The sequence below is a fragment of the Myiozetetes cayanensis genome, unplaced genomic scaffold (genome assembly GCF_022539395.1).
Source record: "Myiozetetes cayanensis isolate MyiCay16 unplaced genomic scaffold, myiCay2020 scf5-8, whole genome shotgun sequence".
Taxonomy (NCBI): domain Eukaryota; kingdom Metazoa; phylum Chordata; class Aves; order Passeriformes; family Tyrannidae; genus Myiozetetes; species Myiozetetes cayanensis.
In genome coordinates this window covers 75834199-75846801 of record NW_026087742.1, presented here as the reverse complement: position 1 = coordinate 75846801, position 12603 = coordinate 75834199, and the positions used below count along the sequence as shown (strand labels likewise).

The window sequence follows — 12603 nt, the reverse complement described above, 5'->3', positions numbered from 1 at the left end:
CACGTAGAAATCTTGATTTATGGAAAACTGTCCAAAAGTACAACATAAATCTTAGCTCAGATGTGGAGTTAAAAAATTCTATCTTTAAGAAGATTAATCCTCAGGAGGTATTTTACTAAAGCCTGGTAATTACCTCCAGACTAACACACTTTTTTTTTAGAAAAGTTAACAGTAAAAAAGAAACATAGCTATTAAATGAACATCAGTAGACTGCTGGGCATGGTCTTTAGAAATCTTCAGTGCCTCTGTTTTTTTTAACTGTTTCAGGTCCTTTTTGAGAAATGCCAATGTCATATGTCTGGGTGACCAGCACAAGGTATTTAAGGGGGCAGATGAATGACATGTTCTTAGAGGACTCTGCATGTACCTGAATTTCAGTATGAAAACATAAATGTTTTCAATTCAGCAACTGAAAAGTGCTTAAGACACAGCCATCTGAGGTGATGTGCTCTCTCCTGTTTTAGGAAATGAATCCCTGAAGAGGAAAGCCATACAGGAGAGTCAGGCTTCAATGTCATCTGTAGAGAGAAGACTGAGTGGATTGCAGGTATCAGCTGGGCAAAGCCAGAGGTCCCTCACAGTACTGGCGCCAGGACTGAGTCAAATAATAAGTAATCTGAAAAAATCGGTATCTGAAGTCACGAGGCACCCCTGGTACCACCTCTTCTCCAGGCATTTTATTTAATTTGAGTCAATGAAACACCAAAGAGAATACATTGACCAGTCTCTAAAACACTGAAGAGTCCCATGGCACCTACTCCAGAGAAGGCTTATAAGGATAACCAGATACTGTAGGACTTGTGGGATATGGAGAGGAATCCCATGGGCATAGCTTTAATAAAATGGCTGCGCTCATCTGGCATCTTGCTTTACATTGCAAAACTATGTGTAAGTATTTTGAGAGATAGAATAACACACGTGCATTGAGGAATTTAATATCCCTGTTGACTGTGTAGTGATTTGTTTTCTCTACCAATGGGCATGTGATTCATACTTGCCTAGCCAACTCCACGTGATAAACAAAGGAGAGATTTTTATGTACATATATTTATTCTCTACATTCTCCTGTACTCACCCCCAAGGTATTTGCTGCTCAGCCTCTCTCCTCCCCCTTGCATCACTCCATGATGGAAAACTAAAGATTTAAAATCCTAAATCTCAGCTTTAATGATTTACAAATTCAGTCCTTCCATCGCCTTCTCTTACCCATCCACCTATCACAGCGGGTTGTGCCAGGCCTCCTTTCCCCTCCTTCTGCAGGGACTTGTGCAAATGAAATGGATTGTATCTTTGAACAAAACTCTGGTTGTAGCACGACTGCTAAAAATATTAGAAGAGGTAGGTTGGCTGTCAGCTCTTCAAGGTGTGCCAGAGGAAAGCTCCCTGCACCCACCTCAGTGCTCACAAAGCAGAGCAGGGTACCAAACCTGTTTGAACAGAGGTATTTTAAGACATTGGCTGCATACCAGTTACTGCTGAGTCCTATTCATTTTGCAGTACACTCTCTGCTGCTATGTAGTAGTAATCAAAGAAAGCTAAAAGCAAAGCAGAGATAACAATCTATCCTGGCGTGAGTATTAGAAGATGAAAGAGCTTTGTTATTCATGCCCCAATAACAAGCTTTGCATTCCTGTCCTTGCACCAGCTGCATGGGAACCACACTAGCAAATAGCAGCACTTTCCACCTTTCAGGTTTCCTCAGAGATTTTCTTCAAATGAAGGCAACTCTGAGTGGAGAAAATCTCTAAGGATGACTGAAGGGAACCACAAGCCACATTACTCTTGTCCAAGTCTAGACAAAAGTGAAAAAAATCTCAGCACTGTAATTAACCTCTGTCCTTGTGTGGTGAGAAGAGAGAAGGCTCATAGCACAAAAAGAGGATTGCAGAGATGCTGTCAAATTGCCAGGTATGAATGTGCTAAGAAGGAGAACTGGCCCATAAAATCTTGTGTTTTCCTGTAAACCTGAAGATTTTAAAGCAGGGCCAGAGTTTGTCCTTTGCCATCGGTTTCTCCAGAACTGGCAGTGGTCTGAAAAGCCTCCACCCTCAGCGTTTTCCATCTGGCCCTGTGCAGTCTGGTCCTGCAGTTCTTGGACTCCCTTTGTGTATCTTTCTGGCTGCAGATTCCCCAGCAGGCACATCTCTTTCCAGTCTGCCCACAGCTCTGGACTATTCTGATTCAAGTAATTGGCCAGAGCCAGACAGTCTTCATAGTAAACAGGAATAAATAGTGATTCATTGTGGTTTAGACTCATGGATTTTCAGAGCATGTAGATTAAAATCTTGGAATCAAAGGGTTCAAAGAGAAAACAAAATTTGGCAGCAAGAATCCTTGAGAACCACTTCAAAATCTTGAACCTATATGTCAGTGCTGAGATCCAAGAGTTGTCCTGCCTCTTGGGGGGTTCCAGGGCTCTGGATGCTTCCTCTGGAACTGACCAACGTATGGGAGCCCTGGATTTTGCTTTTTATCTACTGCAAAGCTGCTGTTGGAGCTCCCTGGGGGAAAAATCTCTTGGATACATGGGAACTAGCCCTCTCCTTCAGTTCATATCTGTTCTGCCAGGGTTGCTAAGTCAAACATGTCTGTCTTCCTCTGAATGGCTCTGCTGCTTATGAATCAATTCTTTTTCGTACTTGAAACCAGTCTAATAATAAGACATGTTATTTCTCTTACTAACTACTACTAAGCTGAGTGTTTAATTTACTTTATTCCTTCATTTTTTGGGGGTGAGAGGGAGAAGAGAGTGGGCAATAATATACAATATAATAGAGTTCAAAAACATTTGCTCTATATAGTCATGACTTTTGATGACCTCTAGTGCATTACCAACCACCTCTAGGAACCAAGAATGTATCAGGCTATCTTGTTTGAGCAGAGTGCAGACTCAGTCATTTGATGTCAGAACAGGGGCCATGGGCTTGGAAAGAACCTCACTACAATGGAGAGGCAAACTGAGAGAGTGAAGAAACTTTCATTACCAAGACTTGACATCCTATTTCTATGCATATGCAAAAGACCCTATGCTGAAATCAGCATTTCAATCAGTACAAAAGGTGACCCTTCTGCTTGCTGAGAAATGGAAAATATGTTGGAATTAAGCCATTTAAAAAAAAAAAATCTAAGAGGAATTCTCTGTGTGTTTCATAGTTACTTTTCTCAAATAAGAGCTATTGATTCTAGTGTATTGAATTCCTGTTGACAATGCTGTGTTGACTTTGGGTTTCTAAGTAGCCAAGTGGATGCTGTACTCATTGGAAGGTATTTCCTGGAGGGATGGCTCAGCCTAATGGACACAAATCATACCTCTGTTCAGTTAGCACTTTTCCCAGAAGCATTTGCTTGCTTCACGAAAGTTCTTTGACACGATTATCTTATTACCTTAATATTGGATCCCCATGTCCTGGTTTTGGCTGGGATAGTTAATTTTCTTCCTAGTAGCTGCTACAGGGCTGTGGTTTGGATTCAGTATGAGAATTATGTTGATAACACACTGATGTTTTAGTTGTGTCTAAGTAGTGCTTGTCCTAAGTTAAGGACTTTTCAGTTCCCATGCTCTGCAATGGGAAGGTGCACAAGAAGCTGGGAGGAAGCATGGCTGATCCAAAATAGCCAAAGGGATATTCAATACCACAGAACTTTATGTTCAATATATAAACTTGGGAGGTGCTGGTTGAAAGGGACTGATCGCTGCTCAGAGATGAGCTGGGCATTGGTCAGTGAGTGGTGAGCCATTGCACTGTGCATCACTTGTTTTGCTTGGATTTTATTCCTCTCTCTCTTCCTGTTATCATCGTTGTTACTGTTATTATTATTATTACATTTTATCTTGTTTAAATTATTAAATTGTTCTTATCTCGGCCTACGGGTTTTACCTTTTCCTGATTCTCCTTGCTATCCCACCTAAGGGGGTTGGGAGCGGGTGAGCAGCTGTGTGGCTACCAGCTGGGGTTAAACTGTGAGACTCCACGACTGTCCCTGTGACTAACTGGAGCATCCCTCGGCAGAGTCCTCTGCGGCTGGCCATCAGCCAGAAGAAAGCCTCCCCGGTGGATTTCTCCCTCTCTGATGACAGCCGCAGCCACTCAGCCCTTTCTGGCGGCCCGGCCCTCTCCCCTTGCGACCTCCCAAAAGCGCACACAGCTCCTGCTTTGCCTTTGCCTTGGCTCTGCTCCTCTCCTGCGGCTTCTCACCCGGGGCACGCCGGGACCGGGGCACGCCGCCTTTCTAGGGACAGGGGGAAGGGAGCTGCTTGTCCCCCACCTGGGAGGGGCGGCACCACCCCGGGCACGGCCGGCGCTTCCCCGGGGCCGCTGATGCAGCACCATGGAGAGAGGAGCATCGGCGGTGGGAAGGGAGCCGGGAGCAGGGCAGGGAGCCGGGAGCAGGACAGGGAGCCGGGAGCAGGGCAGGGAGCCGGGAGCAGGGCAGGGAGTAACGGGCAAGGCGCGACCAGGGCATGGGATTCTGTCAAGCAACGAGGAGCAGCAGCAGCACAACGTGTGTCCCCAACCCTCACCGCAGCCTGACCCCCTGCAACCTGACTTAGGGTGTGTATAAAGCCGTGGTGTCGGCCGCTGGGAGATTTAGCACCAAATGCTCACCCCTTAGGCTCAGGAGAAGCCTGGGCTTGGCTGTCGTGCATATACCTGTCTGGCTCGTCGACTGATAGCAATAAAACCTATAGTGTGTTTTCCCTGGTCGTAAGGTTCTTTCTAGTAAGGGACACTCCCATGTCAGTCCTTTCATGCTGTAAGTTGAGTTCTCTGGAAGCACGGACTGGAATTGCTCTCCGTACCCTGATGAACTCAAACGATGTTTGACTACTGAAGGCTGTTCCTGGTACAGGTGCTGCGATAGCAGTTTTATTGTTTCAGCTTCCTTCCACTGTTTAGGTTCATTGCAGCATCAGCATCATGAAAAGGCTCTGAATCTGCTTGCCAATGTGACCCAGAACACCTGGGCACTGCCCTTTCTGTGTTGGCTACCATCAGAGTAGCACTACTTGACCTGCAAGGCTCCATCAAAAGAGTCACTGACAAGATATCAGCAGAAGATCTGAGGTTCAAAAAAGCAAAGGTTAAAGGAAGCACATTTCTTCTGCTTTCTGGTACACCTCCCTGAACTCATGGCATGGAAAACCAGAATGCACAGAGAAGTCCTGAAACAATGTCACAGGCAAAACATATTCAATGCCAAACTAATTGTTTGAAGAAGCCTAGTAGCTGGCCTGACAGACTAAAGAAGTATCCTAGGAAAGGGATGTGGACACAACTCAGTTTGCTAGTTACGATTCTGTGTTTTATGTAAATGAAACAGCTCTCTGTGACACCACCAAAATCAAAATAACTAAAGTGTCTAAGCAGTGCTAGACAGCTAAAAGATAGTTCTTGTCAAATCTGGTTAATTCTGTGATTGTAAGAATTCAGGATTATACACATTGAGAGGAATGAGAAGAGAGGTTAACTACTGCCTGTGGAGCACTGAGGCATCAGCAGGAGGCAGGGTAGGTGGAAACTGAGATAAAAATTCAGTATCTACAAATCCAGAGCTTTAGTTCCCAGTCTCACTCCCTGAAGGGTCTTTGTGGAACTCTCTTACTGTATAAGGACTGAGCAGTGAATCAAAGGTTACTGGTTTTGTTAAACCATATTGTCTCACTGTTAGTTTTAATTTCTGATATTTATTGACTGTGTGAGTTTATGCCTGTGAGTAATGGTCCCTTGGTTTTGATCATATAATTTCCAAGAGTGTATCTGATGCACTGATAATCATAAATAACTTAACTGAAGAGACAATGTTCCCAGATAATATTTAGCTTGCAGCTTATTGCATTTGTGTCAGATCTGATGAATGACGTTGTTACATACTTCTCCCAAAGCAATTGATTTAATAAAAGATATTACTTCTTCCCACAAATGGTACCTTAAATGACTATAACTACAACACTGTTACTATTCAAGATCTCCCTTCAGGATCTTCCATCAGAATGTTTCAGTCACTGCAGCAGAGCACACTGTGGCTGTACCATGTGAATGTGCATGTACATTTGGCAACAGCCCAGATGGCTTTGGACACTGTTCACAGTGTGGCCGTGCTAACACAGACTTCCAGAAACATGAACCTCTCGAGACGTGTATGTGAGCTGGGTTGCAGAAGCTGAGCTCTTATTGCCTTGGCTGTGCTCCTATCAGCTCAACCAGTCTTTTAGCAGAAAGTCAGTTCTGGTAAATACCTACATACTGCCTATGACCTACATACTGCCTATGCCTAATCCTGCTCAAAGAAAGACCTCTGGAGTCTGTTTGTTTGCTTGATGTGAAAAACAAGACAAAAAACCCCTTAAAACTTCATAGAGCTTATGCAGAAACCTCTCCTGCAAAATCCTCACAAAATTGCAATCAAACCTTCAGTGAGCAAATGAATCTGCTTTGGAGAAGAAGTGACTTATGATATATCATAATATAACATATATATCATAATATAATACTAATGTTACTGTTACTGCTAATACTTTCTGTAGGGTAACCTGAAGATAGATAGGAATGGAATGAGGAGCTTGTTTAAGTTATCTTTGACTATAGGAAAAATTGCAAATAGATTCCATAAAAAGATGAACGTGCAGAAGAAAAAGTTATATTGCCAGCCCTTCCCAGTGTCAGTTTGTCAATTATGATGGTACATTGTAGCTCTGAGGACAGAGATGAGAGTTCATTACTTCTTTAATCTGAGCATTTTATTGTTTTACAGTGTAGGACAGAGTGAGAGTGCAAAGCTCTTTCACTGTGGAACTCTTGTTTTCCTTGGATTATCAGTTTATGTTTAGCATGTTTTCCAAACTAAATACCTCACTCTTTCCCAGTAGTGTTTATGCTACATGTAACATTACCCTTTGCTGGCGCCTCCACTGGCAAGTTAAAATTAGACTTTCTAAATGTCATTACAGCAGCTTGTTACTCTCTTACTTTAACAAGAGTATGCTACTTTAATTTATTGTGAATTTCTTGTCTGTTTTACTCTCAACAACAAATAAGTAAAATCTTACTCAGATGCTTAAGTATATATCTAAAGGATGCACACTTAACATGCATATTCTGTTTATTCAAGTTTCAATCAACAGGGGATCAAAATAATAGCAACAATACAAAGTGGCAAATAGATTACAGCTGATTATTCTGGAAGTAGCTTTTGTACTACTAATAATAGCAATAATGGTAGTTTCTAGTTACTTTACATTGCTTTAAAGAATGCCCGAGAAGAAGAGCTGTTCTTTTTTTCTTTAAATCTTGGAAGAAATAATTCATAAATAGTTATTTGCAAGGATACAATATTCACTTTTAAGAAGTATGTGTGAGTTTCTATGCCTTTCAAGTAATTTCTGATGAACAGTATCCTTTAAAAGAAGTAAAACTCTTCTTATCCATTCACATCCCTTATGTGACTTGTGATAGTTTGAAGCAGGGTGTCATAAAATGTGTACAAAAATGAGGCTGAGTTTTATCTCAAAATCATCTGTAAGCATAAGAGTAGATCTGTATGTTCCAGCATGTAGTCTGATGTGTCAGGGGCATGAGAGGCAAAAAAAGGCAAGGATCTGTAACATCCTCATGTTTCTATGTTTCCATATGTATGCAAGTCTACGTATCTTTGTAATATGGTAACAAACGTGCAACAGTACATTTTAATCTCGTTCAGCCACTGGCTGGTAATATCTTAGAACTATGCTTGTTTCTGGTCTCACAAAAGCTTTGGAAGACTGGTTCTGTCTAGACTGGATTTCTTTTCTGGGTCCCTAAAATACCAGTGTCTTAATGCATTTTTCCCTACTCTAGTCTGACTCCATCTTGCTTGTGTGCTGCCCACATACAGGAAAGAGGAGTCCCTCTGCCCATGCCCTCAGGAGTGCTTACACAGTTTCACTGAAAACAACATCTTGCCTACTGTCTTAAGATTTAAGAGCAAATAGGAAACAAAACTCTCAGTTTACTGCTTTACACCCAGAGAAAACACAAAGCACATTGCACAGTACACTTTTACTTACTCCCTGTCTCTGAGAAAAGCTGTTTCTGACATAAGGCAAGAAGTCCCCATTTGTTTTTACACTCTAATAGATGGCTTACAAATCCAACACTTTCCATTAAAATGGACATTCTGAAACAGCACACCTTCTGTCTTTAAAGTTAAATTACTAGCCTGTGATGCAGCAAGTATATACATGCACACTTAATTCCCAGCATATTAATATTTTCATAGTATTCATGGCTGTGGTTATTTGCTATCTAATTTATTCAGATACTAAAAAGTACATCGATATCTGTCACAAACCTTGCTATCTTTCCCCTCATGCCATCCAGCAAGCAGGAATCTTATTTTTGCACGGAAATTAGAGCTGCAAGACAGTTTAGTCAATTTCTCTGCTAACAGTGGTTTGATGCTGATAGTGTATTCCTGAAACTATGTCCAGTATACTTATCGCATATTGCCAACCACAGAGTAGAGCTTACTGTCTTTCTTGGAATACATATAGTTCCTACATAGTTGTTTCTGGTTTTTCACCTACAAGATCCTTTACTTATATTCATCACAATGCTTTAAACACAATCTCTTGCACAAGCCAAAATAATCTTTTTCTCCTCAGGCTCACATCTTGCAATACACATGGCTTTCCACACGCTCCAGTTAAATTACGCTTGCTTACCTTCTACTTTGAAGATAGTAAGGTGAGGTCTGCAGTGAAAAGCACCCAGTGCATTGCCGGCACAGTTCATCCAAAGACCCTGGAAGACCCAGGTTGCAGTGATAACAGATGATGCTCGACTAGTGACTTTCCACTCATTTGATGCAGTAGCAGCAATAGCAGCTCCCAGCCCACAGAAACAAAATATGAAAGCTATAATCTGTATTCCTAGCATGTTTCTCTGTAACTCAGGGACTTAGCAATGCCACTGTGTGGGGAGAAAAGTACTGTAGTCATGTGAGTAAGCAAAAAGGCATAACATAAGCAAATTATACTTGAACAAGTTCAGTACCACTTGCTACAGAAAGTTAATGTGGCTGAAAGAAATTGTCATGCTTGAGTGATTTAAGAAAGGCCCTAGGCATTACAAATGTTTAGAAAGAGAGTCATGGTACAACTTTATCGGAGCTAATTACTAGTACTTACTTACTAATTTCTAATTGCAAAAATTTGTTGTTTTCATATTTTTTTTCAATTAAGGTATTCCAGTTAATGCTTAATTTTTAGTTAATTGGAAACTTACAACCATTGCAACAAGCAAAATAGGTTCAGAGTCCAAACTGTACAGCGCTATTTAACGGATTACCATAACATTTTAGAAGGATCACACAACACTTGAAAAATAACTCATTGAAAGGCTGTGAAATTAATTCAGGCATAACTAGCCACCATGCAAGCAGCTCTAAAACAGTAGCCTGTTGGAGGTACTGTCTGTGTGTGTATTTGAAGAATAGCAAGTCTAGAGCGACAACAGAAAGAGCAAGTGGTCCCTGAGTGCTGACGCAGCTGCAGCAGTCAGCAGAATGAACCTCATGTAGCCCCCACTGAGACTTTTTCTTTGGTCAGTGTAGAAAATTTACTGCTTCTTACACTCTGCATGAAGTACATAGCGCAGAAACATCTGTCCTACCACTGACTGAACTCCTGCAACTTCATGCCATGAAGAATCCTCAAGGAATTTAACTGATTTAAAAAAATGTAATGTTTGAAGTAGTAGGCACTGACACAACCACAGTGAAACAGCTGTTCTACTTCCAGTAGGTGTGGGACCTACATACAGTTTTGCAACATGTGTGGCCTTCACTCTTTTAAGATGACAGCTTCCAGCTGTACTTAAAGTTCTCCTCATTCTCTGGTCCTTTTGTCCTCCTCTCTGAAGAAGAACACGCCTTTTGTCTTTGGTGCTACTGTATGTCATTTGGTGACATGAGATCACCCTGAATATTGAGCGTACCCCATCACTTTTGACAGTAAGACTGGTCTATTTTTTTTACCTTTGGGTTGATTGTCCCTGTTACAGCTGTGATCAACACCACACTGAACTTTGGCATTGGAGATTTTCCTGTAGAGTTTTCACAGCTCAAGGAAGGGTTAATCAAGGATGCTAAAACATCATTGACATTCCACATAAACAGCAAGAGGAATTTCACTGAGACTATCCTGTTGAACCACCACCTGATACTTCTACTTTAACCAGCCTTTGGCTCAGCACTGAGAAGAAGGACCCAAAAGGATGACTGTACAGAGCAGAGAATTACACTACAAGAAGGAATTTCTTTTCAGAGTAATTAGTATGTTCACATCCCATACATCTAGAGTGAACAGAAAAATTTTTATTAACACAGTCAGCTTGAAAGATGTGAAAAGTGGTTTTGCTAACAGAGCAACATTATAATATAGCAGGTTGTTTTAATGTTGAGAACGATAATACATAAGGCAGGAAGCAATTCTATATTGCTTTCAAATAATCCTGTCACGTATTTTTCCTATGCTAAGGGTCAAACTTCATGCAATTTTTCATACATCATTTCATGAAACTGGAAAGCGTATAGAGGAGAATACAGAAATGGGTCCTGCTTTGAAGCAGATTTCTGAGAGCTAAGATTATTTTTTGCTCTACACCTGCCATACAAAATGGTGTGGGGTTTGGGTGGATTTTTTGTTTGTTTGTCAAAAACTGTGTTAGATCACAGAAAGACTGAGAAGATATGTCATTAGGTACATTTTTACTTTTTTGAACCAGCTCAGTGACAATGATGTTGGCTTAGTGCTCAGAGTAGCACAAAGACATGTTTTACATATGATGCTAATTTCAGGCCTTGTTCTGGACTTTCCCTGGGTGTTCTCACTGATATCAAAACTGAAACCAAACTCAAACAATCCCACCAAAACCAAACCAAACGAAACCACAAAAAATACCCCTAAAACTGAGAAGCTGCTCATTTGGACTGGAAAAGTAAGGATGACTGGATGCCAACATTATCCCATACCTCCCTACTCTTCTTTTTTGCTATACACAGCAGTGTGCTTTATCAGCATAGCCTGTGAGGAGCTACCCAGGTTCAGCAGGATTGGGCTATTTGTCTGCTCCTTAGTGACCTTGGCCTAAGACAGAGATGCCTTCTCAGTAAGACCTTGCTCTTTTAAACTGCTATCATGCTAGGAAGGGTTTTCACATTACTGTTTCTAGATAAACTGCAATACAAATTCCTAAGACACTTTGCCTTCTCATTCTTAGGTGATCGTCTACCAGGGTCCCATCCAGTACACACTCAGTCTTGAATGTCATGCTGGTGGGACACTGAAAGCCACTTACTTTACTGGAAAGTGCCTGTGGATACCACTTGAACCATAGACTACACTTCCATAGTTTAAGTAGGACTTAGTGGTTTCTCGGCCTTTATCCTGATTCTTTTCTAGTGCATGACTCTGTGGAATTCATGGTCGAAAGCACATCACTCTGTGTTGTTTCTAGGCAGTTAGTGTGTGAGTGATGAATAAATTAAACAGATACTTAAGTGATAAGAAAGAAGTAAGCAGTCCTGTTTACAACCCTCATTTCTTCTATAAACTGTCAGGACATAAGTTAATCAGTCATTTAAGAAGTTCAAGGTAAAGTTTAAAGTTAACCTGTTAAAGGCATTTTCCATTATTTCAAAACTTCTTCTCTGTTACTGAGCAGACAAAAGTTGGAAAACAGCCAGGAGTTTAAGAACTGTTTAAATACATGGCTGGAAAAGGGAAAACATTTTGCTACAGGCCTTTGTTGAACCATTTTCCCCAAACACTACAAACAGACTAGCTGATCATGTGATATATTGCTCTCTATGTTTAATTGAATGCTGTGTCAGTAACACGTAATATTTCTTTTACTACTAATATTCTTTTTTTAAATGGGTCCAATGCCAGTTTTTAAACACAGTTGACACCTTTGCAGCAGGGCAAGAATGTTTACATAGGTAAGCTGTAGTTTTCAGTTTGTGAATTCTGCTTCAGCCTATGATGTTCTTGTAACCTACAAGCTAAATGAGTTCCCAAGGCTGATACACATCTGGCTGTGGACAATATGTTTCCCTCATGAAGACAAACACACTTAGCTAAACTGAATTAGTTGTGGGGAAAGTTAGGGTAAAATTAAAAAACAAACAGAGCAAAACAAAACAACTAAGTGCAAATCAGTCCTGATGTTATCTGGCTAGGAGAAAGGAGAGCTCTGCAAATGAGGTACCTAAGGGAGCATGGAGGAAGCAAAATGTGAGATAAATAACTGGTGATGGCAAAGAAATCCCTCTGCAGAGGGGGTGGACCATATAGCCTGATTCTGAGCACTGCCCAGAAATTATGGGAGGCCTAAACAAAAATGGAGAAGTTGGACAAGCAATAAGAAATTACAGAGTAAGTAACTCAAAACTTCTGGAGAAGTCAAAGAAGTAAAAACATTGTGTAAAGTGGTGAAGAAATCAAATGCCTGGAGGCATCACTGCTCAAGTCAGACAAGCAAGGGTTATGCTGTATGGCATATGACGGTACAATTACACAAACACAAAAAGAGTTACTGAGAACTGGCAGTAAAGTCTGACATG

The 12603-nt window shown here is 41.1% G+C and overlaps 1 protein-coding gene across 1 annotated transcript in view; it reads right to left on the bottom strand.

The window, feature by feature from the left end:
• CLDN10 (claudin 10) overlaps positions 1-8915 on the bottom strand; it is a 56841-nt gene extending 47926 nt beyond the window's left edge. Inside the window, exon 1 of the mRNA XM_050332382.1 lies at positions 8702-8915. Coding sequence (XP_050188339.1) covers positions 8702-8915 — 214 coding nt within the window. The remainder of the gene's footprint in view (positions 1-8701) is intronic.
• Between the last annotated feature and the right edge of the window lie 3688 nt (positions 8916-12603).